The sequence below is a fragment of the Microtus oregoni genome, unplaced genomic scaffold, assembly GCF_018167655.1.
Source record: "Microtus oregoni isolate MIOR12 unplaced genomic scaffold, Mior012 000032F_ref0000030, whole genome shotgun sequence".
Taxonomy (NCBI): domain Eukaryota; kingdom Metazoa; phylum Chordata; class Mammalia; order Rodentia; family Cricetidae; genus Microtus; species Microtus oregoni.
Window position 1 is genome coordinate 17,005,296 of NW_024543091.1, and position 26,327 is coordinate 17,031,622.

The 26,327-nt window shown below is 45.2% G+C and overlaps 1 protein-coding gene across 3 annotated transcripts; it reads left to right on the top strand.

Annotated features, from left to right (window-relative positions):
- Positions 1-957: 957 nt before the first annotated feature.
- On the top strand, positions 958-25,762 carry Gcnt3 (glucosaminyl (N-acetyl) transferase 3, mucin type). 3 transcript variants are annotated; one of them, XM_041679445.1, is made up of 3 exons: positions 958-1,160; positions 22,604-22,785; positions 23,957-25,762. In XM_041679445.1, exon 3 carries the CDS (start codon positions 24,012-24,014, stop codon positions 25,323-25,325), a length of 1,314 nt encoding a protein of 437 aa, XP_041535379.1. In that variant the 5' UTR covers positions 958-1,160; positions 22,604-22,785; positions 23,957-24,011; the 3' UTR covers positions 25,326-25,762. The 3 variants fall into 3 exon arrangements, with proteins under 3 accessions (XP_041535379.1, XP_041535380.1, XP_041535378.1); XM_041679446.1 differs by lacking the exon at positions 958-1,160 and adding an exon at positions 22,505-22,563 and having other exon boundaries at positions 22,711-22,785; XM_041679444.1 differs by lacking the exon at positions 958-1,160 and having other exon boundaries at positions 22,590-22,668.
- The last annotated feature ends 565 nt before the right edge of the window (positions 25,763-26,327 follow it).

Sequence of the window (26,327 nt, forward strand, 5' to 3'; positions counted from 1 at the left end):
CTCTGTAACTCTAGTTCCAGGGAATCTGATGCCATTTGCTGACTTCTGTATGCACCAGACATGTATGTACATGGCGCACATATACACATACAGATAAAACATTCATACACATAAAGTAAGAATAAATCCTTTGTTAGAAGAAAAGAAAAGAAAAGAAAAGAAAAAAAAAGAAAAGAAAAGGACTCTAAAGTATGGGCTAGAGAGATGGGTCAGCAGCTAATGGAATTTGTTGCTTATGGTGGTATGAATGAGAAAGGCGTCCATAGGCTCATATAATTGAATGCTTGGTCCCTACTTGATGGAACTGTTTGGGGAAGGATTAGGAGATGTGGTCTTGTTGGAGAAGGTATGCCACTTGGGGCGGGCTTTGAAGTTTCAAGGGCCCAGATACAATGTAAGCTCTCAGCTACTGCTTCAGCACCGTGCCTACCTGCCCGCTTTCATGCTCGCAGTCATGACGGTGATGAACTTAACCTCTGAAACACTAAGCAAGCCCCCAATCAAATGCTTTCTTTAACAAGCTGCCTTTGCCGTGCTGTTTCTTCACAGCAACTAAGATTTTTTCTGAGGATCTTCGGGTTCAATTCACCACACCTACATGGCAGCTCACAACAGTGTGCAATTCCAGTTCCAGGAGTCTCAATGCCCTCTTATGGCCTCTACAGACGTGAAAAGCATGTGGCTCGTGCACGTGCAGGCAAAACACCATAAAAAATAAAAACAGATAAACCTTTCTTTAAAAAAGAAGAAAAGATTAGATTTAGTTTGGGGTTGGGAATTCCACATTGGAAGGACTGACACTGGCTGGGAGGAGAGGCATGCCGTATGAAGCAAGGAGATCAGGAAGGACGGCTTAGAGTGTTGTACTAGGTCAGCAAGCTGGAGTGATTAAGAGGGATGCTGTGTGTGTTGGCTTAGTCTTACTCCCTTTTCCTTTCCTTTATGTTTTTATGGCAGGGCTGAGAGGAAGAATTCTGCAGCAGCTGCAGACGGTTGCTCTTATAATTTACTAGTTGATTGGGCCATGCCCTGGTTGTCTAGTTCTTTCCTATTGACCAAGAGGAGATCATTAAGGCTGATATATTTGCTCAAGGCACCGAAGAGGAACAATTTTGTCTGTGCAGATCCTCAGCCGGGCCAAGGCTGTGGAGGAAGACAAGGTAAACAAACAACAGGTGTCCTAGAAAGCTGTGGTGTTTTTAATAAGATGTCCCCATATATCTCAAGCATTTGTATACTTGGTGCCCAGTTGGCGACTGTTGGGGGAGAATTATGAGGTATGGCTTCACTGGAGAAAGTATGTCACTGAAGGTGGGCTTTGAGATCACTAAAGACTTAGGCCATTCCCAATGTGCTCTCTACTTTCTGTGTGCGGTTTTGAGATGTGAGCCCTCAACTGTCCCTGCCACCATGTCTTTGTTTCTCCATCATGACTCTAACTCTCTGGAACCATAATTCAAATTATTAACTGCTTTCTTTTATAAGTAGCGTTTTGTGACAGCAATAGAACAGTAAGGAAGGCAGAAGTCTAGAAACCAAATAAACAAATTGGCATCTTGAAGTAACTAAATGTAGGCTTTCTATGGCTTTTCTTCCTCAGCATATTATAAGTTAAAACCAATCCATTCCAAAGTTCTCATTGCCCAGAAGACAAGACTTTCACCTGTTCAATGTCCAGGAGTGTGTCTAAGGGTGAGCAACGTGAACAGGGATAGCTTCAGGCTGAGCTCCTTGTGATCCACTCTGGTCAAACCTGCATAGTCTTCATGCTATGATATGCAGGGAGATGTTTCTCTTTGTGGATCAAAAAAAGACAAAAATGATTTGTGGTCATGAGAAAGTGGGTGAAGTTTTCTATTTCTCTGTCCTTAATGAGTGTTCCAAGGTTTTAGAGTAAGTCCCTCTCTCCCTGTTTTCTCCTCCACCTTTCCCCTGCTCCATCTCAACTGTCTAATTTTAAAAGATTTATTTATTTATTGTGTGTGCTTGCATGGATATGTGCAGGGGACACCTGCCTGTCATATCAGGTGTGTGGAAAGTAGAGGACAGCTATGAAGAGTCCATTCTCTCCTTCTACTATGAGGTTCAAACTCATGTCATCACGTTTGGTGACAAATGCTTTATTTGCTAAGCTATCTCCCTGGCTTATGTCTGTCTATCATATATCATATCATATCATATCATATCATATCATATCATATATCTATCTACCTAGCTACCTTTCTTTATTTCTTCTTTCCCTTTTTCTTTTTTCTTTTCCTTTCTTCCTTCCCACCCACCCATCTGTCCATCCATTTGTTCATCCATCTATATGTCTCCCTATCTCATCTATTTTTCTATCTATCTATCTATCTATCTATCTATCTATCTATCTATCTATCTATCATCTAATTATCTACCTTTTTCCTTTCTTTTTTTACCCACCCATCTGTCCATTCATCCATAAACCCTCCATTCATCCATCTATCTGCCTGTCTCTCTATCTCATCTTTCTATCATCTATCTATCTATCTGTCTATCTACCATCTATCATCATTCTATCCATCCATCCATCCATCCATGCATCATTCTTAGGCAATGAACCTATACAAAGACACTCCGGGTAAGTTAAGAACACCAATATCGTAGTTAGCTTCTGCTGTAAAGTTGACACAGTCTACAGTTATTGAGGGAGTCTCAACTGGGGAATTACCCAGATCAAATTGGCTTGTATCCACATCTAAAAGGAGTTTTCTTGATTGATTGATATGGGAGGGCCCAGCTCTCCGTGGGTAGAGCCGTCTCTGGGTAGGTGGTCCTAGGCTGTATAAAAACGCTAACTGAATGTGAACCTGGAAGCAAGCAAGTCAGGAAGCAGCATTCCTCCATAGCTTCTGCTGTAGTTTCTGCTTGAGTCCTGCTCTGATTCCCTCAGTGTGGACCTGGAACTATAATCTGGAACAAACCTATCTTTCTTCTCCTACATAACTGTTGGTCATGGTGTTTATCACAGAAAGCAAACTAAAAGAACCACCTAAGGCGATCCAGATTCTATAACATGCAATGGGGGTTCAGGGGCCGGGGATAGAAATCCTGAAACAGGATCCCGTTGCAGCTTTAAAAGGGCAGGTGTCTGAGATAAAGGTGCATGGTACCCAGAAGCCCCTAAGCTCTCCAGGTGGTAGGAGTCACTCATCTTATTTCACCTAGATGCTATCATCTGTGGCTGTATATGGAAAATAAATGTTTTGCCAGGCTTTCCCTGTGTATATGGAGTCTTCTCAGGCCTGCTTGTCCATCCTGGCATTAGATTTTCCTCTGGGAGCCCTCCCACTCCAGACTTTTCCAGGAAGGATGTTTCATGAAACACTCATTCTAAGCAGCAAACATCCCTGCCCCACACAAAGACATAAGCTCTTTAGCCAATAAAGACAGCCTTGGGGTTAGCCAGAGGATTACAGAAAGGCTTCCTCCCTCCCTGTTCTGCTTCCACAGATGCCCAGGTCTCTCCTCTCCTTTGCTCTGAAGGAAGAAATCCTTGCCTCTCCACATCAGCATCCTCTCTGACTTACAGCTTCCTCTCAAGAAAGATGGCTTTTCAGACTTGACCTTCCCCACTCAGAAAGGGATTTGACCTTCATTTTCCCAACTCCCAAGTAACTAGGAAGGATTCCAGAACAGAGGTTGCATCTTTACCACCAAATATAAGTAGTGCTTCTTCTGGGCACGGCTCTCTTCAGCAGCTCTTTAGCTAGTGAAAGATTCAGAAGAGCTGGTAAAGATGGGAGATTGTGGTTCCCCAAGGCAGCCTAGAGGACATAACCCAAGTAACACAGGACAAGGGTAAGCTTCTGAGGCTTCGGGTCAGGACAACTCGTGTTAGCTGAAGGTTGACATACTTGGGAACGGGTTATCCTTGAGAAGTGTGGAGAAGGTAGCAGGCCCCCAGACCTTAGTAAGCCTCCAGGCCTTAGCACAACTGACTCCATGATGGAAGTTCCATTCAGGCCATAAAACTCAGCACATAGCCAGCACTACCTACTAAAGCAAAAACATTTAATCCATCAAACTCCATAGTTCTGGAAAAGTAGCCCACTGGTCATGCTTTGCTGAACATGTACAGTCCCTAGAACTGCAAGAAAGATGACATTCCCACCAGCTGATTTACGTACTGGGAGAGGCCATCACCAAGGAGTTGGTCATGAGTTTGTTAGACACGCCCACTGACTTCTAGCAGGAGGCTGTTTTCAAGGCTATTCCAAGTGCAACCAAATAGAAAATTCTGACTATGCTCCAGGTATTATTTATTTATTTATTAAAGATTTCTGTCTCTTCCCTGCCACTGCCTCCCATTTCCCTCCCCCTCCTCCAATCAAGTCCACCTCCCTCGTCAGCCCAAAGAGCAATCAGGGTTCCCTGCCCTGTGGGAAGTCCAAGGACCACCCACTTCCATCCAGGTCTAGTAAGGTTGATCCAGGTATTATTAAGACCCCCAAATCACACTGCTGATGTCAAGAGGAGATGATAGATAGATAGATGATAGATAGATGAGAGAGAGAGAGAGAGAGAGAGAGAGAGAGAGAGAGAGAAGAGAGGGAGAGGCCGAGTGAGTGAGCGAGCACAAGCAGGTTCTGGGCCATTGGTACCTAAGAATGCATGGAAGCAGAAAGTAACCATACTCAGTGGCTAGAAAACTTTCCTCAGCAGCACTTGTCTTAGATAACAATAATGCTTCTTATTATTACCCAGGAGCGCTGAGATGTAAAGGGTGGTGTTGCACAAATTCTAATTGGTCTTAATAAAAACCCAGAGTCAGCTCTCGGGGTAAATGCTGAAAGATCTGAGAAGTAAAAGAGCCAGCACTAGAGAGACCTTTTATCTCTACTGAATCCTCAGACCAAAGTGGGCAAGATCTTGTCTCCAAGAATCCTCAGACCTAATGCTCTGAGCTCCTGTCTCCTCCTGCCTTATATTTCTCTTTCTGTCCAGCCATATCACTCCTGACTCCATGTCCCTAGTACTGTAATTAAAGGTGTGACACCCAAGTGTTGGGATCAAAGATATGATCTCTATTTATCTTTTAGACTGATTCAATCTTGTGTAACCCAGGGTGGCCTTGAACTCACAGAGATCCTTCTGCCTCTATCTCCTGAGTGCTGGGATTTAAAGGTGTGTACCACCACTGCTTGGCCACTATGGCTAACTAGTGCAGCTAGCTCCACACTTTGATCATCAGGTAAGCTTTAGTTGTTAGAGCACAAACAAAATATCACATGTCCCCCTTTTTGTCTAAAATAAAAAAGACTATAACTAATAAAAGAAAAATGTATACAGTAGGTACAGTAACTATATATAATATATACATGCAATAAATATATCAATGTTTAGTCCATTTGCATTTGACAAATTCAGAGAAAATACTCCATTATCTATCCTATCTTAGTTCAAAGTCTTGTACCCAATCCACTTTCTATAACTTGCATTACCATCCCAAGCTACCTTTTGATATCTCTCAATCTTATACACTTTACACCTCTTTAGTGAGTTTCTTTTCTGGGTCTGATAAACAAAGAAAACTTTAACTATCTAGTCTTTAACTCCCTCAGAGACCCAAGAAGGAAATAATATTAACTGAGTAAGCAGGAAGTGCAAACGAGTGACTTCTAAAAAATGTGAGAAATCATTGTCTGGACAGTCACCCAAGGTTCCTCTGCAATTTGGGGGCATCCATCTTTGGCTTAAAAGCATAGAATATTTGACAGACTTGTCTATGAAGCAGAATTTTTAAAGGACTGTCATGCATTGTCTTGGCAAGATTTGGCAGTCACTCTCTTTTGTGTCCTGCTTGTCCAATTATGACAGCATGCTGTCAGCAGTCAAGGCAAGGGCCCTTTCTTTCCCAGTGGTTTACTTTTGCTACAAAGAAAGTAAACCCGTGTGGTGTTTTTTCAATGTCCATCATCTTCTCTGAAGTAAATTGGTGCTGCCAGGAATAAACATGTCTCATTGTCATTAAAAAAAAAAAAGAAAAAGAAGAACCTATGTTATTTTAACATCTTAAATGCCATATTCTCTTTATCTCTGTAGTGTTTGAAGATGACCTGTCTATCTAAAATATATCTCTGTTTGACCTTGAAAACATACCTGGTGTGACTACAAGTTTAATTGTAATAGTTGACTAATTACTAACCTGCATTTTCTTATTATCCTAAGCAGTTGGTAATAATAACTATCAAGTATTAGAAATTTGCATTACATTGTTAAAAAGCTGTATAGGTACAATACCTTGAACAAGATCAGAAATGTATGTACAATATGTTCTAACAAAATAATCTTAAATTTGTATCAACATACAAAAATCCATATCAATGTAAAATACTTAAAACTAGTAATTGCTTTTCTGGTTTAAAAATAGATTCAATAATCTACCTTTTAATCCTATTTTTATATCACCCTTATTTCTTTTTAGAGTGGATTCAATAATCTATTCTTATATCCTATCATATCTCTATTCCAGTATTCCTTTTAAAATCAAGAACTTTAATCTAAACTCCTTTGTTCAGCTTTTTTTTTTTTGGCCATTACCAATAACAACTTGTAACCAACCCCCCTAAATGATGACAAATATCCATAACCTATTGAATGACTAAAAACCGGATGCTCCACCTCTTGGGAATGTGAGTCTTGTGTTCTTAAATTTACTTCCTGCTGTCTGGGGGTGAAGGCATCTTTAAGGGATTCTGTAAAGAAAAATTTGGTGTAATGTTCAAGTCCTTGGAGAGGTAGCTGTATCATTTGTTGTCTAGTCTCTGCATAATGGGAAAGTGCAGGTTTAATGGATGCCAGCGCTCCTGGGTGGTCCTCCAGGAAAACACGGAGAGGAGGGAAGGAGAACTGAAAAAGACCAGTCTCTGGGGGGAGCAGTTTAAATATCCTGTGGGAGTGGTCTTGACCCTCCCTGGGGAGGGCTTTCTCAGAAGTAGAGTTTGGACTGAGGCAACTCCCAGGGAAGGGGGCTTGAAATGGAGCTTTCCACCCAACATTCCAAAATGGATGCTAGGAGCTGGGGTGAAGCCCCCAACCAAACACAAACAACTACAGGGGATGACCTTTCTCCACTTCCCAAGTGCTGGGATTACAGGCAGGTCACCAGATCCACCTGGTGTTTTACCATAGTTTCTAGGGCTCTAAAAGAAGACATCTCTACAACCCAAGAATATTCTTTTTTAAAAATTTTTTTTTTGTGTGTGTGTGTGTGTGTATGTGTGTGTGCTTGTGTGCATAGTTTAGACTGGGACCCTATTGAGTCTGGGTCTCATAGACATACACACACCCATACACCTTATAACAATGCATTGGAAACCTAGTTCCTTCACCTGCGTGTATATGCATGCACACCCTTCTCTAAACAATGCACCTAACAACCTCAGAACCTCCTCTACCCCAACAGGCATCCAATTATACGTACTTCCATCTCTGAAAAACAGTATAAGTTTCTCTGTCCTTGGTAACAATAAAATTTAGTCATTTTCCATTCAAAAGTATAAAGAACAGGCAGGCTGATCTGGCATAAAATAGTTTTTCTGCATACGCAGTGAGGCAAAACCATGTCCTCTAAGTCACCTTTTAGGGAGTATTCCCTATTTACCATCTAGGCCTATGATGATTATGTGTGTGAATGATTAAAATCAGATGCAATATGGGAAGGAACATGCCCAGTAGGAAAAGTGAATATATTATTTAATATGTCAATCAAAATAGAAGCTGTTCCCACTATGGCCCTTAGCAACCAGCCCCCCCTCTTGCTTTAGACCCCGTAAAAGGAGATCCCAGGTTATAGCCTGGAGCCCTTGAACATTCTTACTCACATGACCCCTTTCAATCTTGAGAGAGTACTCCTCTCTCATCTGTATTATCATTTATAACGTTATTCTGCTTCTTTCACCAATCTGTGTGAAACTTTATTTGGTGTAGGAGGTCTTTCTGTCTATGTGTTGCTTTCATTGGTTAATGAATAAAGAAACTTCCTTGGCCTATTGATAGGGCAGAACTTGGTAGGCAGGGAAAACTGAACTGAATGCTGGGAGGAAGAAGGGCAGAGTTAGGAGACGCCATGGATCCGTTGCCAGAGTAAGTCATGCTGTCAAAACTTAGCCGGTAAGCCACTGACACGTGGCAATACACAGATTAATAGAAATGGGTTAAACTAAGATGTAAGAGTTAGCCAATAAGAAGTTAAAACTAATGGCCAAGCAGTGTTTTAAATAATACAGTTTCTGTGTGGTTATTTCAGGGCTAAGTTAGCCTGGCGACCAGGACGAACAAGCAGGCCCTCTCCCTCCAACACTTATTTTCAATTCTTTGGCTAAGAGGCTGCAGTAGTTTGAATGAAAATGGCCCCAATAGGCCCACTGGGAGTGGCACTATTAGGAGATATGGCCTTGTTGAAGGAAGTGTATCACTGGTGGTGGACCTCAAAGGTTTCAGAAGACCAAGCCAGGCCCAGTGCCACACTCTCTTCCTGCTGCCTGCTTATCCAAATGTAGAACTCCCAGCTACTCTCCTGTACCATGTCTGCCTGTGGGAAGCCATTCTTCCTACCACGATGACAATGGACTAAACCTCTCCATGGGAAGCCGGCCCCAATGAATGTTTTCATTTATAAGAACTGCTGTGGCCATGGTGTCATGGCAATAAAACCCTAAGACAGAAGCCAAGAACCTAGAAACACCCAACTAACTCATAGGAGTCAGTTGTTTCCTTCTACCAGACGGAGTCTGGGGATCTAGCTCAGGTTGTCAGGCTTGGCAGCAAGATCTTTTGCCCACTGAGCCATCTCACTGGCCCCCAGAGGTGGTCTTTCCTAGTCCCTTAGGGTTGCTTGAGAGACATCTCAGCAGTTAAGACCTGGTCTTGTAAGTACTCAAGCCTGGTTCCCAGCACCCACATCAGGTGGCTCACAAGCACTGGAACTCCAGTTACAATCCGGCACCCTTTTTTGGCCTTCTCAGGCATCCATGCTCACATGCACATATCTATACACAGACACATAATTAAAAAGAAAGGTATAAAAAAAATCCCTGAAAGATAATTTGATTGCCCAGGGCTTGGCTTCTCAGTCATTACACTAGTGGAATTTTTTGTACTGGAAAATTCTTCGTTGTCAGGGCTGTCCCCTTTGTTGTGTGATGTTTAGTATCATCCATGGGGGCCACTCACTAGATAACCCCTCCAGTCCCCAGTTGGGACACAAAATGTCTCCGTCTCATGTACTTAGGGAGGTGCAGTTGCCCACGTGGGAAGCCACTGACCTTGGAAGACATGCTTTTGTATGACTTGGTATTTGCTGTTAGTTTTGACTAACACTGAGGCTCACACTTAGTAAAATTCCATGTTAACTTCTAAATCTTGTTTGCTAGGGAAGCAAATGGTTTCCGCCCAGCGGAAGAGATTTCACCAGATAGCATTGCCTTTGTGTCACCCTGCGGGAGATTTATCAGTTTGGGATCTGACCTAGGAACTTTCCTCTATAACTGTCCACAGACATCCAGTTTCTCAGCATGCTTTGAAACCAGTCCTACCAGCTAACTACTTGTTTCATTCCTTAGTAAGTTGAGTCAGCCTTTGGCATGCCCGGTGTAAATATGCAGGAAGTCATAGCTTTAACTTTGGGGAAAGTCACATTTTACAAGTGTCTTTTTATTTCTGGCTGGGCACTGATCTCAAGGCCCGGGCAGTGCTTTCGCACAAGTCCTCCTCTCCCAGCCCTCCCCCTTCTCATCCTCAGGATGGCTCATCTGTTTATGCTCACTCTTTCATGCCCATGCTGATTACGGCACTAGCACTAGCTCCCCAGGAGACCTCTCGGTTCTGGTCCTTCACATTTTCTTTCTCTGAGGTCACGTAAGGATTCTAAAACTGTGGCTGGGACAAAGATGTAGGATAGCAGGATCAAAGCGTGAGGAGAAGGAAGCAGTCCCTCCAGCTCACAGGTAGAAGTTTGGTTTTGCACATGGAGGGAGTGGAAATCTTGAACGAGCTCAGCAGTTTTCTTTCTACAGACCCTAAGGCTGGACCTTTCATGGCCTTGCAGACGCCATGGGAGCGATCTAGCCTTGCACTTTATCCCCAGTCCGAGAATGCAGGTTTTCAGAGGTGACCAATCACGGCAGGCAGAGGGTCTCCTGGAGTGACACTGGGCTTGGATATTACCTGGTTCCTTATTCGTTTCCTTTTGGGAAGTACACAATAAGCAAGATTCTCATTAACAGGCCTGAAGAAAGGGGTGCCAACAGCTAGGGGCTTTCTGACTCCAGTCAACATCCTGCAGGGCAGGCCCCCATTGCTCGACCCCAGGCTCCTTCCTGCTTCCGGCTTGGAAAGCTTTGGCTCTTTTGTTCCTGCGGCTGGTCTTTCCCAGTACTCCCATCCTTAATCCTGTTTGCCCTTCATCTGTGTTTCTGCTTCCCTCCCTTCCCTCTGACCTCCCAGTCACACTCTGTCTTCCTTTACTAACAGTACTGCCTAGCTTTTCTCCTCTTTCTCTTCCTCCTCCTTTCCCCTCTCCTTTATTATTCTCCCACAGAGAACAAGCAAGTTAATCCTTAATTAAAAACTTCCACCCAACTTATGTCATAACAGCTCAGTACTTGCTTTGTGCCATTCACTTCTGGAGTGATTACGCAGGTCACAGTAAGTTTGTGTCAGCCTCGTTGCGAGCAGGAACATAGAGCCCAAAGAATATCTTGCTTAAATAACATACAAGGTGCTGTTTCAGTTTGGTCAAGATAAACTAGTTCCTAATGAGGAAATAAAATCTTTTATGTCAATTAAGACAGATTTGTTTGCTTTCTTTGCTATGGGCAGGGTTATACGTCCCCCACTAGGTCCCTGGTGGCAGATGTCTCTTCTCTTCTTCCTCCAGGTGGGTCCTGGAGATTAAACTTAAGCCAAGCTCCCTTACTCACTGAGCCATCTTGCCAGGCCTTGCTCATTCTCCTTTGAGATAGGCTCTCCAGCTATAGTTCAAACTCCCCTGGAACTTGCTGTCTGGCCCAGGCTGGCCTAGAAATAACAGCAATCCTGATACAGCCTCCCAAATGCAGGGGCTGTAGTGCAAGATGCCACATTTTGATCTTTCTTTCTACAGAGTCAGGCAGGGCACAGCCCAAGACCACTGGGGGAGGGAGAGACAACAAGATGCCTCCAAACTGACCTGTAGGCAGCAGGTGAAGTTTATGGACAGAGCACTTAGAGGCCCTGGATTTGATCCCCAGCCCCCCCCCCTTTCTCTCTGACAAACACACACACACACACACACACACACACACACACACACACACACACTGTTATACAATTCAACCTTTATTGGTAGAGTCAGAAGCCCTGGAAAGAGACAGCCTATAGCCTAGGAAACACCGACAGGGCCACCAGTGGAAATACAACCTACCCTGGGGCTCAGAGGAGGCAGACTGGTCCAAAATGAGGGTCAGTATTGAGAAAGAGCCTGGTTACTTCCGGAAACTGACAAAAGGCAGTAGTACCCATGGGGGCAAAGAAAGGAAGAGTGGCTTTGAGGGCAAGGGAGTGTGACTAGGCCTGCAGTCTGGTGGTCCTTTCCCCACTCTGCCTGGCTGCCATCTGCTTCCCTGTCAGGTACGGACCTCCTTTTGCCTGGATGCCCTTCAGGATCTCTAGTTCCCCATGGAGGTCACCTGGTTACAGGAATTCTTGGTCCTTTTGATACTACCCACACCATTCTGGTTTGACTGTGAACTGTGCCCCTCCTCGCCTCTGCATGTGTCTCAACAGCTGGCAGAAATGTTCTGAAGTGGTCCTCCAGGGGCTGGCCTGAAAGGTGTTATCTACCTCTGGTTCTGACCTGGGTTCTTCTGGGATCCACCGAGATGTGAACAAGTGGTGCCCAAGCTCCCACCACCACAGGTGGAGCCAACCCAGCCACCATGCCTTCCTGTCCAAGTCAGTTATAGTTTCCAAACTGGAAGCCTAAACAAATGTCTGTCACAGAGGTAAGAAAAGTCACCAATACACATATGCCCCCAAATTGTTTGTTCATTGCTCCTTGCCTCTCTGCCTGCCGCCACTCTGCGGGCTATTATAACCCAGTGGCATGTTTATCACCACATTCCTGCAAGCCATAAATAAGTAAGGTGACCAATGCAGGAAGAGTGTCCTGAGCTGCCCAGGGGCCATGACCAGAGCTCTAGCTTCCCACCATGGTCACATGTCAGTTGACTCTCCAGAGGTTCCTGAGAGGCCTGCAGCAGGGACTGTGGCTCCAAGGTCAGGCTCACAGCTCCTGATCTGAAGCTCTAGTACTTGAAGGCAAGTTGGAGACAAAATCTCTAATGGGTAATATGGATTGTCAGCCTGACACGATGTAGGATCATTAAGGAGACAAATGTCTGGGCACATCCGTGAAAGGGATTTTAGATGAAGCTAAATGCGTTGGGAAGACCCATCCTAAATGTGGGGGACACCATCCCATACGCTAGAGTCCTGAACGGAATAAAAGAGGAAGTGAGCTGAGCGCCATCTCTCTGCTCTCTGGTCACGGATATAACATGACTGACTGCCTCCCGCTCCACTGCCATACCCCCTATAGTGATGGGCTGTACCCTTGAACTGGTGGCCCAAACAACCCTTCCTTCCTTAGGTTACTTTTGTTAGGTATTTTGTGTCAGCATTGAGAAAAGAAACTAACAAAAGGACTTTGGTCAGTGTGCGTGACCTCTCCCCCAGCACAAGTCCACCCTGTACCTCCTTGACAGGTGTGTAGAGGATGAGAGAGGGGGCCAGTTCTTCCCGCTCCCAGCTCCCCTTCCCTCTGCACCCCACCCAGACATAACAAGATTGTCCTGTGTGGACCCGAGGCCAGGCTTTGTTTGTCCTCACTATAACAGCACACCTGCCGTAACTACAGCCTGTCCAGGGACCGGGAGGGTTCCGTGATGGTGCCTCGCAGGCTGGACCCATGACCCCAGAGAGCGCTAGAAATACCTCCTTCATTGGCTACTGAAAAGATTGTATGTGTGTGTGCGTACGCGCGTGTGTGTGTGCATGTGAGTGTGCATATGTGTGTGAGCATGTGTGCATGTGAGTGTGTACATGTGTGTGACTGTGTGTGTGAGTGTGTGTGTATGTGTGTGACTGTGTGTGTGTGCATGTGTGTGTGTGCATGTGTGACTGTGTGTGCGCATGTGTGTGAATGTGTGTGTGTGACTGTGTGCATGTGTGTGTGCATATGTGTGACTGTGTGCATGTGTGTGACTTGCGTGTGCATGTGTGTGTGTGCATGTGTGTGACTGTGTGTGTATGCATTGTGTGAGTGTGTGTGCATGTGTGTGAGTGTGTGTGTGTGACTGTGTGTGTGTGTGTGGTGCAGCACACAGATGTGTTCAGCTGTGTGCATGCACATGAAGGACAGAGGGAGACAATAGTGCCTTCCTCTATCACTCTCTGCCCTTTATCCTTAAGACACGTTCTCTCATTGAACCAGACACCGTTTTGGCTGGACTGGGTGACCAGTGAATTCCCAGGACTACCCGCCTCTGACCCACAATAGTAGGGTTGCAGGAACACACGGCCATGCTTGGCTTTTCCATGTGGGACTTGAACTAAAGTCTTCCTGTCTGCATAGCAATCTGAGCCATCTCCCCAGCTCATTAGCAGAATTTTATTATAGTAATTAAAAAAATGAAAACAGGACTAAAGTGTACTGTATATTATTTCATTTAATGTATTTTTCTCTGTCCATGTAATAGTTGGCACAGCGGTCAGTTTTGCTCAACAAAGATGATGTTGTGTGTGTGTGTGTGTGTGTGTGTGTACACATGCTTCTGCCATGGTGCCTGGGTGGAGGTCAGAGGACAGCTTTCCGGGATCAGTTCTCTGCTTCAGTCATGTGTGCCCCAGGAGTCAAGCTCAGGTGTCAGGCAAGCCTCTTTACCACTGAGCCATCTTGCCCTCCCTGCACTTATGTTTTCACATATCCCTTCACTCTTCACCTCTGGGCTTCCATCCTACCCGGTGCACATCTCTGCAAACATGGCATTGCGATGATCTGTTTCCAAGTGTTTCTGCTTTGCAAGAAAGACTCCGAGCTCCTTTGGGACAAGGACTGTCTTCATCAGTCTTTTAGCTCTGCCAAACTTGTCAGCTTCCTCCACAAGTAGCACTACAGGCCACAGGTGTGGACAAAGGGACGGAGCAGGGATCCACAGTCCACATCACCTGCTATTGCTTCTGTTCAGAAGGTTGCTTCCCCAGAGAAGTCAACTTCGTGTCAGTATTAACAAGGCTTCAAATCCCATTTCAGGAGATTTCCGAAAACGCTGGTTCAGAACCAGGCATTGAGGTACACACCTGTGGTCCCGGTACTCAGAAGTAAAGAAGGAGGGTGGAACATTCTAGGGTAGCCTCAGCTACAAAGAGAAAGAGAGAGACCCTGTCTTTTAAAGTCTGTTAAGTAGGGAGGTGGTGGAGGGCTTAGGAGGTGGCACATGCCTTTAATCCCAGCACTCAGGAGGCAGAGGCAGGTGGATCTCGGTGAGTTTGAGGCCAGCCTGATCTACAGAGGGTGTTCCAGGACAGCCAAGGCTACACAGAGAAACCCTGTCTCGAAAAACAAAACAAAACAAAAGTCTGTTAAACAAAGTGGATCCCTTAAATGTTGCGTTAGTTACAATTAGTTTGGCTCCAAGTTTTTGAAGAATGGCTTGCTTCGGGGAGCCTCTGTCTCTGAATTCCTAGAGCTCCCAACAAGCTACGCTTCCAGGCCTTAAAATGTTGCTTATTCTCCCAGGGTGCTGACACAGCTGCCCAAGACAGTCAAGGCAAATCCATCACCACCAAGTTCTTGGTCTCTAGTGGGGAAGGCAAAACAGGGTCACAAGGTCACTGTCCTGGGAAGCCCCTGAGAGTACGAGGAGGGGTACGAGAGGGCAGGAAGAGCAGGACTGTAGCGGCCACCGGATACGATGCAAGAACAACAGGCGCTGCTGGGAAGGGTGCAGAGCAGCATGGGAGGAAGATGGAGAGGAGAAAACAGGCCCTTTGTGACCCAGGAAACACGTGGCCCTGGAGAGAACACAGCAAGAAGGAGCTGGTTGGATCGTGCCACCCAAAACCACTCTCTTGCTTCCCTGGCTCCTCTTGTGTGCTCTTTGAGATGAACACGCGCTTCCTGTTTCACCCTAGGCGTGGCGTGTTAGGAGTGGAGAGAGTTGAGTGCCTACAGAGGGTGGAGGGTGGGGCAGAAGCCAGGCGCCCTTGATGTTGAGTAAAGGGCAACTGGGCATGCTCTTTTTAATTTTTTTTCTTTTTTCTTTTAAAAAATGTTAAGTGTACGGGTATTTTGCCTCAATATATGTCTGTGCACCATTTGTGTGCAGTGCCCAAAGAGGGCAGAAGAGGACGCTGGATCCCCATAGCTGGAGTTATACAGCCAATTTGGGAGCTGTTATGGGGATACTGGGAATCGATCCTAGGTCCCCTGAAAGATCAACCAGCGCTCTCAACCACTGAGCCACCATTCCAGCCCCGAGCTAGGACTTTTACATCTTGCCTTTCCACCTAAAACAAAGTAGATCTCACTGGGTCTCTTACGTACTTCTCTGGCTAGGGATTCTGCCCTGAGACATTATGATCTGAGCTCAAAGCATCTTTTTCATCATCCGTCCCCTCTTGAAAATTCCAGCTCCAGTGTAATCAGCAACACTCGAACTTGGTTTTGCCGATTCTCTGGCTTGAGGTACTGCCTCTCTGAGTCACAGTCTCCTCTGTAAAGACAAGCGCAATTCCCCTTGCTACTTATGACCCTTGACCCTCAGGACCCACCCTGCAAACATCCGTTTTGTTCGGAAAAGCCTCAGAATTCTATTGCCTATGACTAAGTTCTGAGAGGGAACAGAAGGAAACAAGGACCATGACCCTGAAACTCACATCTGGCCAACATAAATGCTGTTATAACAAAATAAATATAAAGCTCAATTGCTGATATATAAATTCAGTTCCAACTGCTTAGATCCTGGTGCCTAGGCCCTTCTTGGCTGCTGTTCTGTTGGTATTGTGGTGTCTCCTAAGACCCTAAGGAGCTTAGCACTAAACTTCACTGTCTTTCTGGATCCCCCATAATGCTCCTGGCCCATTGGCCCTGCGTTTTACAACTGGAACTTGAACTCTCATGGAAATAGACTGATGAAATACATCACATGTGGATTCAAAGCCATTTCCCTGACACACAGACTGAATTGAGGAAGGAGAGGTAAGAGTTTGGAGTCTGACTAGGAAGAGTCTCAAAAAACAGCCCCAGGCTAGGCGTGGTGGCTCACGCCTTTAATCCCAGAAGGCAGGTCTCTGTGAGTCGAGGTCAGCCTGGTCCACAGAGAGAGATCCAGGATAGCCAGGGCTACACAGAGAAACTATGTCTTGAAACACCAAACCAACAACAATAACCAGGACCAGAGTGGCAATCCAGTGGGGAACTTAGCCCCTGCCCTTACACTCAGCACACGCAGCTTCCATTTCAGACACTCTAGAGCGGTAAGTGCCATCGTATTTTTGAAAAGATCCTAAGTCCCTTCATGTCATTCTGGACCTTAAAAGACTCCCTCCAGGCTCATTTAGGGAGGTGAATTCTGGGTCTTTTCCCTCACCATCACAACTTCCAGTACTATAGCTTGGTCTAGAGTGGTGGTTCTTCCAAATGCCGTGTCTCTTTAATACAGTTCCTCATAGTGGGGTGATCCTCACGCTAAAACTACTTTTGTTGCTATGACATAACTGTAATTTTGCTGTTGCTATGGATCATAACATAAATATCTGATATTCAGGATATCTGATTATTTGACCCCCCGTGAAAGGGCTGGTTGAATCCCAGAGGTATTGCAACCCATAGGTTGAGAACCACTGGTCTCAACTCACAAATGCTGCTTGTACCCTTCTTGACTAATTCTATGCTTAAATTTGGTCTTTGTGGGCTGACAATGAAGCCAGTTTACTGATAAAGAAGGGATTGCCAGTGTCAGGCTTCCTCTACCAAGCTCTTGACACGTGTTATCTTTACAGCAGGGGCTGGAGAGATGGCTCAGTGGTTAGAGCGTACACTTACAGAGGAACCAAGTTCAGTTCCCAGCAGCCACGTCAGGTATCTTAGAACAACCTGTAACTCCCACTGCAGAGGAGTGATTCTAACACCCTTCCCTGGCTTCTCAGGGCACTTGCGCCCACATGTGAGTGCACACACACACACACACACACACACACACACAGACATGCGTACATACACTTAATTACAAAAAAAAATCTTTAGGGGATGGAGAGATGACTCCGCAGTTAAAAGCAGACAGTGCTCTGGCTTAAGTCCTGAGTTCAGCTTCCGGCACTCAGGCTTGGGAGCTCACCACTGCCTGGAACTCAGCTCCGGGGGGACTCTGACACCCTCTTTTGACTTCCTTGGACACTTACACTCAACTACACACCCCTAACACATGCACACATAGAAAAGAAAATCTAAAAAAAAAATAAGTCATAACATCAAGGCTAAAATTCAGATGTTAGTACCTGCTGTAGGGAGCTGTCACCAGAGCACAGGCATTTCCTGCAGGCAGAGAGCAGCAGAACGCTTCAGACCCAGCCTCTTCAGCCAAGGCCTACACTTATTTTAACTACTCTGCACGTGGGGCCATTAACATGCAGATTATTTCTACAAAATATACCCAAAACTGGCTAACAAGATTCTCACATACATTTTACAAACAAGGATACCTTTTTAAGAATAAATTATGTCCCCTTTATTGACTCTATAATGCAAGTTTTTATGGGAGAGAAGGAACTAGAGGAGACTGACTATCGGAGAAAAAAACATCTACACAGATATTGGAGAGATTTTTCTAGACTTGGATTTTGGAGCCAGATGTTTATGTTTTAGTATTTTTTGCCCCAGAGATTTCCACAGGCCAACAGTAGAACATCATGAGAATAAAGACCCCAGAAGCTGGAAGAAGACAGACCCCAGAGAACCAGGCCAGTGATAGGAGGGGCACTGGGAGCCCTACACACCTCTGTAGCTTCTGGTGGGTTTCCATCACCAGTCATAAAGTGCAAGGAGACCAGAAAAAGCAAACATACAAAGATATGTTCCCTGCATCTAAAGTAGTGGAAATGTACAATTTATCTTCTCAGATGAGGTGAGTATCTCCAGACCTTTTTTTATGATGCTGGCGGCAGGTCAGAAGTCAGTCTGGTTTGCCAGTAGCAGCTTGGCAGCTTCTGCCAGTAGGAGGCGCTGAACTAGCCAGACCGGAGGAGGGACTTCCGGTTCTCTTCCTAGTTCCTGTTTCTGTGAGCATCACCATGTCAACGCCTGCTGACCTCTTAGAGGCTGTTCGTTTTATTTTTGTGCCTGCACTATGACCAGTTCACAGGAACGACTCCCACTGCCTCTAAGAGGTCTGGATCTCAGTCTAGGGTCCCTGAGCTTAGACAGCAACCTCAGCTCTAGCTGAGCAATGGCCCTTTCTCGGAGGTCTGAGTTTAAGCTTCTAGGAGCTCTCTATCCAAATTTCAGTTTTGGCAAATTTCCGTTTCTTGATTTCTCCAGCCAAGGAGTTGGTAAAGCAGTCGCTACTTCCAATGGCGCCTGCCTGAATATCACCCCCATATTCGTTATTACTTTAAACCTAGATCCTTTGGGGTTGGGGGTACTGGTGATCGAACCCAGAACTTCACATATGCCACGCAAGCACTCCACCGCAGATCTGTACTCCCCACGTCCTAGATAAATTCCTTACATTCAGTTGTTTTCTTCGTATATTTGCCAGGGAACCTTTGTTAGGGGTAGCTGGGGGTGGCGCAAATGTCAGCAGTTCGGAGATGTCGCCCACCCTTTATTGCAAAAACCACAACATCCCATAGTGTGACCCGTTCTCCAGACTGTGAGCAGCACTGTTGTCAGATGTCATAGTGATGGAGATCTACTCTGGGTGGCTGTGGGTAGTTCTGTGACCTACAGGTTCCTACGGCCACCACAGGCACACAGAAGGGACTTCTGACTTTGAACAAATAATATTTTCAAATTACTGAGCATTGTGCGAGGTACAGAGTTTTATTATGACAATTCATGTATCTATAATGTATTTCGATCCTATTCATGTATTACTCCATGTTTCCCCCACATTCTCTTTCCCCTTCCAATTCCTTATAGCCCCTTGTCACAATCATAAACCCCTGTTCTGCAGCCCCTCCCCGTGCCCGAGTACACAGACTAAACATGCTGTACCCAACTCTTTTTCTGTTCATCTATCGATAGGCATCTAGGTGGATCCCTTATGTTGGCTGTTGTAAACTGTGCTACAATAAACATGAGTCTGCAAGTATCTCCATGGTAAGCTGACTTGGGTACCTTCGGGTGGATACTCAGAAATGGTATAACTAGGTCACATAGAGGTTCCATTTTATTCTTTTGAGAAATCAGCATACTCATTCCCATAGTGGCTGGACTAATTCCCACTATAAATGTACAAGGGTTCACCATCCCTACCAACATTTGCCTTTTTGTTTTTTAAATAGCTATCTATGCTGACTGGAGTAAGATTGAATCTCAAAAGCCTTGCAGTTCTCTGATAGCTAAGGAATGGCTACATTTTCTCATGCATTTATTGGCTATTTGTGTTTCTTAATTAAAAATTGTTAAGTTCATTTGCCCATCTGTTGATGGAATTATTTATTGCTGAATTTCTTTTTAAAGATTTATTTTATTTTTAAAGATTTATTTATATATTATGTATAGTGTTCTGCCTGCACGTATGCCTGCAGGCCAGAACAGGGCGCCATATCTCATTATAGATGGCTGTGAATCATGATGTGGTTGCTGGGAATTGAACTCAGGACTTCTGGAATAGCACCCAGTGCTATCTCTGCAACCCCTTTAAAGTTTTATTTTTCTTTTATGTATATGTGTGTGTTTGTGTGAGTGTAAGTCATGTAAGTACAGGTACCCTTGGAGGCCAGAAGAAGGCAGTGGATCCCGTGGAGCTGAAGTTACAAGCAGCTGTGGGTGCTGGAATCCAAACCAAACTCTGGTCCTCTTCAGGAATAGCAAGTAGTCTTAACAACTGAGCCAACTTTCCAGACCCCACGAAGAAGCTTTTTAATGTAGTCCTGTTTGTCAGTTTCTGGTCTTATTTCCAAAACCTTGAAGGGGTGCTCTTGTGTTTTCCCCTAGTAGTTCCAGAGTTTCAGGTCTCGCAGGAAGGCATCTGACCTGCTTTGAGATGGAATGGTTTTTGCACAGGAGGTGGCTTTTGCACAGGGGGATGGTATTTGCACAGTGCTGCTTGTGAAAGAGGTTGTCTTCTCTGCAGTGCATGTGTTTGGCCCCTTTATCAAGAATCAGATTATAATTTTAGTGTTGTTTTTATTGTTTTTTTTTTTTGTTTTGTTTTGAGACAGGGTCTCTCTATCTAGCCCTGATTGTACTGGGACTTGCTATGTAGACCAAGCTGGTCCACCTGCCTCCGCCTCCAGTGCTCTGGGATTAAAGGTGTGTCCATCACACCCAGATCAATGTAGATTTATTTTTAAGTCTTCTGTTCCCTTGCTTTGTGTGTCTGTTTTCATGCTAGGAGCATGCTAGGTTTGTCACAATGTTCTGTAGTGTTCTTTGAAGCCGTGTACTCGAGACTTCTAGTACAGCTTTCTATTCCTCACTGTGGGATTGCTTTGGCTATTTGGAGTATTCTGTATTTCTATATAAATTTTAGAGCTCTCCCCCATTTCTCTTTAGGATTCCATTCAGGTTTAGATGAAGATTTCAAAGAATTTGTAGATCATTTTTCTAAAGAGCCATTTTGTCGATATTCTGCTAAACATGTGAAGTATTTCTTTCTATTTCCAAGTGTCTTTCTTTCTTCAGTGTTAGGTCTCAGTCAGCCCATATGTAGGCGTCAGCCTATCCCGTGTCTAGAATTGAGCACAAGCTGGATGGACTACAGAAGAATTCCTGATGGTTAGTTAAAAAGCCAGCATCCCTCAGAAACTTGTGAAGCCTGATTCAAATCTGCCAACAGGAGTCTTTCCCCTTACTTCTGCAGAAAGGACATACCCGTGGTTGCATATCCAAGCCCATGCTGGCTTCCAGGCTCTAGGTCGCTGTTCACAAGGACGTGTTATATATTCTCTTCTCATCTCCCCAGGCTTCCCTCCTCTTTAAAAAGGAACAAGATTTTCTCTTCTGCCCTGCTATTCACCTTTCTCTACAAAAAGTCTGTTAGTTTTTCTTAGCTCTGAATTCTTCCAAATGTATCTAATTATTTCCTTTGTCATGGCCATGTCCAGACTGCTTTCTTTTCTCTCTGCTCTGGATTTTGGAGGTTTTCTCTTTCTCTTATGTACAATAAAAAGCCTTCCCCTTAACCACACCATGGAGCTGTCATGGCAGCAGTTTTTCTTCTCCCTTCCTTCCTTCCTTCCTCCCTCCCTCCCTCCCTCCCTCCTTTTCTTTCTTCCTTCCTTTTTACAAAAGAAGTAATTCTATTTTTAAAATTTAATAACTTATTTCTACTTTTATGTGCATTGGTGTTTTGCCTGCATGTATGTGTGAGGGAGGGTGTTGGACTCTGGAGTTACAGTCAGCTGTGAGCCGCCATGTGGGTGCTGAGAATTGAACCTGGGTCCTCTGGAAGAGCAGTCGGTGCTCTTAATCACTGAGCCATCTCTCCAGCCTATCTGCAGTTTCTTAACTGTGCCCTCTCGCATACATCTGGTGCTGAAACCCTAGCCCCCCCCCCCCCTCTCTCTCTCTCTCTCTCTCTCTCTCCCTCCCTCCCTCCCTCCCCCATCCTCTCCCTCCCCCCCCTCCTTTTCCCCTCCCCATGCTGGCCTTGCACTCATAGAGCTCCACAGCTTCTGCCTCTGCACTGATTTGTTTGTTTTTGAGGCTGTTATGATTGGTACTGGCTTCCTTTGCACAATGAGTTGTTGGTGCATAGAAAAGCCCCTGATTTGTTGTTGATTTTGTGTCTTACTCCTTTGTGAGTTTCAGGTCTTGAATGTGTAGGGGGGCATCACTTGAAAACAGGAAATTTGATTTCTTTTTTAATTTGTATCTTTTTATTTCTTCCTCTTGACTAAGCAGGAACTGTTTTCAAGGGTGAACTGGTTTTCGGGTGTGCATGTGTGTGTGTGTGTGTGTGTGTGTGTGTGTGTGTGTGTGTAAAATAAGAAAAAAAAGTCTTTGTTTATTTTTAGTGTCTTTGCCTCCTGAGATGTTGCAGGCACACGAAGAGTGACATTTTTACTTCCAAATCAAAGAAGCCTGGTACATCTGTGTGTTGGGTGGGAGAGAAAAGGGCTGGCAGTTCTTGCATTGGTGAATAGTGTCAGGGCAGGCATGCATTGGCAGAAACTGGGCTCTTCCGGCTGAAATATTTTCTTGCTTTCTCAGATGCAGCCAGGTTTTTTCCCCCTGCCTTCTTCACCTCCCAGAATGATTCGTGCTTGAGAATACAGACCTGAATGGTTTACCTAAGTTCACTCCCCTTTCTGAAATCAGGAAGTCCAAAGGTGAGTGACAGAAGCACCTGGTGCTCTCTCCTTCGCATAGGTTTAAGAGGAGGCTGGATGCGCTCTTTGGATGTCTGGTGAACATCAACAAATACATACTGGAAGGTAAGGAGGGAAGGGTTGTACTGTTAATATTTATCTACACAGAACCAAGCTAGCCTTCAGTCCACAGACTCACAGCGTTGGAGAATGCTCCCCTGAGCAGCCAAGAAGCTAGAAAAGGTGGGTGTCCTTCATTTCTTTCTTCCTAAATCTTACCCTAAAAAGTTATTACTGAAGAGGGTACAATCTTATGTTCACAAAGAGAGGAGACAGAGGAGAATAACCTGCTGGAAGGATGTGTTATATTTTCAATTTTTTTTTTGAGATTTTCTTCCCTTGTAAGTCTGGTTTTCTTTGATGGTATTCAATACCTTGTGTTGTATTTAAAAGGCAAGTATGGTTTGTGCAATAAGCATTAGGCTCAGAGAGAGAAAGACTCAGGAAGGCAGAGTGGAGGGATCTCTCTAGTCTTTTAACCTGTGATATTTGCTAGATACTCGGTTTCTGTTTTTCTGTCATAAAATAAGCCCAGTGATCTAGTTGGTTGTGAAGATTAAATGGGACAGTGTAAATCTCGTTCACAGACAACAGTAAATGATCTGTGTGCACAATCATGCTCACGTCTGTGGAGAGATATATTTAAACCTGATGTAGAATTTGACTGACTGCTGTTAATGTTTGGATAACATTGAGTTGCTTTATATCTCCCCCACCCCACTGCCTTTTTGAAGACAGGGTCTCTTTATGTATCCCAGGCTAGTCTGAAATTCATTATGTAGATAGGCTGGCCTCAAACTCAGAAGTCTGCCTGCCTCTGTCTCTTGAGTGTTAGGATTAAAGGTGTGTGCTGCCTTGTCCGACTATTTAATAGTATCTGAGTATTGAATGCTAAAGGGTGAGGGGAGTCTTAACACAGAGATTAACAAACAGAAGCAAGGGTTGCCTTTTCAAGAGACTTGATTCTAGAACCTGATGATAGAGTCAATTTCACGTTTGTTTCCAAGCCCAGAAATTCTAGACCCCAGATAAAATTTCTCTCTACGGCTTCAAGGGTTGGGAAGAAGGAAAAGGGATGAAGGGTGGGGACTTCCTCCAGCTAACTGCACCTTTAACTCAGAGGGCCTGGCTCTGGCTTCCCTCTCCCCAGAGGTAAGGGTAGAGCCGGTTCTGGTGGCAGTCTGGCTTTTTTAGGGCTATTCTAAGTCTCCCTCAGCAAGCGTGGTGGATGGGATCCTTGCCTGATCTTTGCTAAGCTGTTTCTCCAAAGAAGCAATCTCTTCTGCCACCAGTTTGGACATTGCTGGGAAGATGTTTAGTTAGTTTTTAATCAGAAGTTCTTTGTTCTGTTCAGCAAGTCCTCCGACCTCCTCTGCTGGGCAAGGCTGGACGGTCCCCCCCCTGCGAAGATGATCTCATGTAGGAAGCTCTGTTGGCGCTATCATGTGTGGACCCTGGGCTGCTACATGCTGCTGGCCGTCATTGCTCTGAAACTGTCCCTCAGACTGAAGTGTGACTTTGATGTCGTGGATCTTAACTCGAAGGAATTTCAAAGCCAGCACTGCAGGGACTTCCTGTACAAGACCCTGAAGCTGCCAGCAAAAAGGTCCATCAACTGTTCCGGGGTCACTCGAGGGGAGCAGAACGCAGTGATCCAGGCTTTGCTGAATAACCTGGAAATTAAGAAGAAGCGGCAGCCTCTCACAGAGGCCGACTACCTTAGCATGACAGCAGACTGTGAGCAATTCAAGACCAAAAGGAAATTCATACAGTTCTCGCTGAGTAAAGAAGAGGCCGACTTCCCCATCGCGTATTCCATGGTGGTTCATGAGAAGATCGAGAACTTTGAAAGGCTGCTGCGCGCGGTGTACACCCCTCAAAACATATACTGTGTCCACGTGGATCAGAAGTCCCCAGAAACTTTCAAGCAGGCAGTCAGGGCCATTGTGTCATGCTTCCCAAATGTCTTTATAGCTAGTAAGCTGGTGTCAGTGGTCTATGCTTCCTGGTCCAGGGTGCAGGCTGACCTGAACTGCATGGAAGACTTAGTCCAGAGCTCCGTGCCATGGAAATACCTCCTGAACACCTGTGGGACAGATTTTCCCATCAAGACCAATGCTGAGATGGTCCAGGCCCTCAAGCTATTGAATGGGCAGAACAGTATGGAGTCAGAGGTACCACCCCCACATAAAAGGTTTCGCTGGGAATATCACTATGAGATAAAAGACACATTGTACAATACCGGCAAGAGAAAGACCCCTCCGCCTTATAACATAACCATGTTTACTGGAAATGCCTACATGGTGGCTTCTCGAGACTTCATTGAACATGTATTAAACAACACCAAAGCCCAACAACTAATCGAATGGGCAAAAGACACCTACAGTCCTGATGAGCACCTTTGGGCCACCCTCCAGCGTGCCTCCTGGATGCCTGGATCAGCTCCCTTGCACCCTAAATTTGACCTCTCAGATATGAGAGCTATTGCAAGGCTAACCAAGTGGCAGGACCATGAGGGAGACATCGAGGATGGGGCGCCGTACACACCTTGTTCAGGAGTCCACCAGCGGGCTGTCTGTATTTATGGGTCTGGGGACCTGCACTGGATACTTCAGAACCATCACCTCTTGGCCAACAAGTTTGACCCAAAGGTGGATGATAATGTTCTTCAGTGTTTAGAGGAATATTTACGTCACAAAGCCATCTATGGGACTGAACTGTGAGACAGACTGCAAGACAGTTGCTGCCTGTATGGCGGGAAAATGCCAGGACTTACTGGGGCAAGGTGGGGGAGGCACCTGGGGCCCTAGACTCCATTGCCCAATAGAGTGAGGGGGCTGCTATTGGAGCCTGGGTAAGTAGATCTCTGCCCACTGTGAGCTGCTGCTGGCGAATGTGGCTCTTCTCCAGCCATATTCTCCCCAAGAGCCCCTCTTCGGCTTGCTTCCTCAGAACCAGAACAAGAACTACTGTTATTTGGGAGAATAAGATAGGAACACATGGCCAGGAACTCTAGATTTTGGGTGGAGGTTTCCTGTGAGACTCTCTCCTGAGACTGTTTGAAATATTCCTGGGGTTTGTCATTGGAAGGGAACTTTAGTGGAAAGAGCCCTCTCCTTTTGTACTGTTAACTTAAAATAAATAGTATCCAAACCAAAAAGTCCCATCCCTACAGTGTTATCTGTGAATCCAGAAACAATCTAAATGGGTGAGACTTTTTTCGTATGTTGAGGACGGTCTCTAGCGGCTGGCAGGAACGTCTCCACGGCAAGCCGTGTAGATGGCAAACTGAATCACAGAGCTCTCATTATAGAAAGCCTTTCTAATTTTGTTTACATTGGCACATCCTGACTTTTCCATAAGGGGAAGGACAGAGTGATTAACTTGCTCGACCACTATTGTCTTTAGGAGAAACGCATGGTAGCGTCACGGCCAAGGCTTACCACCCTGTACCTGCGGCCTTTCTGCTGGAGCACATTTTGGTGGGGGAGAGGCTGCCCTGTTAATGATTAGGCTGGGAAGTGAAAGTAAGCTCTGTCTTGCTAAACCAAGATGCCTGAGTGTACTGTGCTTAAACCTTGTGAATCAAAGCTGCTTTGTTTCATGACGGGAGCATCAGGCTCACTGTGTGCCACTCTGTCGGTCATGCATTTCCTTGTGGGGGACACAGGAACGTGTGTAAATATACATGTATAAATGCTGAAGTATGTAAATTTACAGGCATA